Raw genomic sequence first — 1,481 nt, forward strand, 5'->3', positions numbered from 1 at the left:
AACCAAGGAAGTCAAGTACTTGTACAATGAAAACTTTACACATCTGGAGAAAGAGATAAAGATACTAAAAAATGGAAAAACACCCTATACTCATAGTTAGGTAGAATTTATATTATTAAAATGAAAATTTTACCAAAATCCATTTACAGATCTATTGTAGTCCCAATCAAAATCCCCATCTCATTTGTCACAGAAATAGAAAAGTTATCCTGAAATTAATATAGAATCACAAAGGACCCTAGATAGCCAAAAATTCCTTAGTAAAAAGAACAATGCTGGAGAGATTGTTATTCCAGATCTCAAAACATACCATAGTAATAGAAGCACAGGAACAAACATGTAGACCAATGGAACAAAATTGAAGACCCAAACATGAGGACAGATAACTTCGGCAATTGAATATTTGACAAAGGTAACAAAAACATATATTTAAAAAAAAAAAAGAAAAAGAAAAAAAACATCTTCAACAAATAATACTGGTTGACTGTGAGTATCCACCTCTGTATTTGTCAGGCTCTCACAGAGCATGAGCTAAAGACCAGAGACACTTCAGAAATCCTTCAGTGCTATATTGGGATTTCTGATGCATCTGGCCTTACTGATTGAGCAGCTACTAGGTTCCCAGCATCTACAATGAACATTGTTGAACTAGGCATCCATATTGGGTAAGTTAATCTAATACATTCCTTTTCAATAATATAACTATCCAAATGATTGTTGCTTTACAGAACCCTTACCAATACAGTGACCTACCATCATCATCCTTTCATTTTCTACTTCATTGAGCAACTCAGCAAATTCCTTGAATGATTCCGCTGGTAAGAGAAGAAAAGATAAAGCAAATTAGTAATGGTACTGTTGTGCCATGAAACATTCATGAACCCCCAAAAGACCACTAAAGAGTCAAATCTGATACAATTTCATTATGGTCTCTTTATTCAATCTTGAGCTAGGGCAGCACCATCATCTCTAAAGCAGGAGAATGGGAGGGGCCCTGAGCTCAGTTTTAGGCAAGCATTTATAGAGGCAAGAAGGGGGTATCTAGCCTGGTACACATCTGATTGGGGCTGGGAGCCAAACCATAAACTTAACTTCTGCTTTTTACCTGATTGGTGGTTGTTAGGAAGTGAAGTGTCAGGGTCAGGGTCAGGCTTGCAACCTGGGGGGTGGGGGGGCATACAGATTTGTTGGGGAATAACCTGGAACTGGTGCTAGATGAAGGTCTTGTTGGGGGTAACCTGGAAACTGTTAACTTGAGTTCAACCTTCGGTCAGGTTCTCTAAGATGGAGTCTGAATCCAAAAGATTTGATCTCTCAGTACATAGTGATGAGCAGGCAAAGATCCCAATAAGGTGACATAGGTACCAGTGCCTTAATTTCAGAGAGTTGCTAGATAGTGACATCAGCTCTACAGTATACAGGAGGGTAGATTCAGTATCTATTGTATATTGCTCTTCTTTGTCTTTCTTTTTTTTTTTTTT

At 37.7% G+C, this 1,481-nt stretch overlaps 1 protein-coding gene across 1 annotated transcript in view; it reads right to left on the reverse strand.

Annotated features, from left to right (window-relative positions):
• Positions 1-1,481, reverse strand: part of Ophn1 (oligophrenin 1) — a 348,509-nt gene that overhangs the window by 197,168 nt on the left and 149,860 nt on the right. Inside the window, exon 4 of the mRNA XM_031365408.1 lies at positions 754-815. Within this exon, the coding sequence (XP_031221268.1) occupies positions 754-815 (62 nt within the window). The remainder of the gene's footprint in view (positions 1-753; positions 816-1,481) is intronic.

Source organism: Mastomys coucha, chromosome X (genome assembly GCF_008632895.1).
Source record: "Mastomys coucha isolate ucsf_1 chromosome X, UCSF_Mcou_1, whole genome shotgun sequence".
Taxonomy (NCBI): Eukaryota; Metazoa; Chordata; class Mammalia; order Rodentia; family Muridae; genus Mastomys; species Mastomys coucha.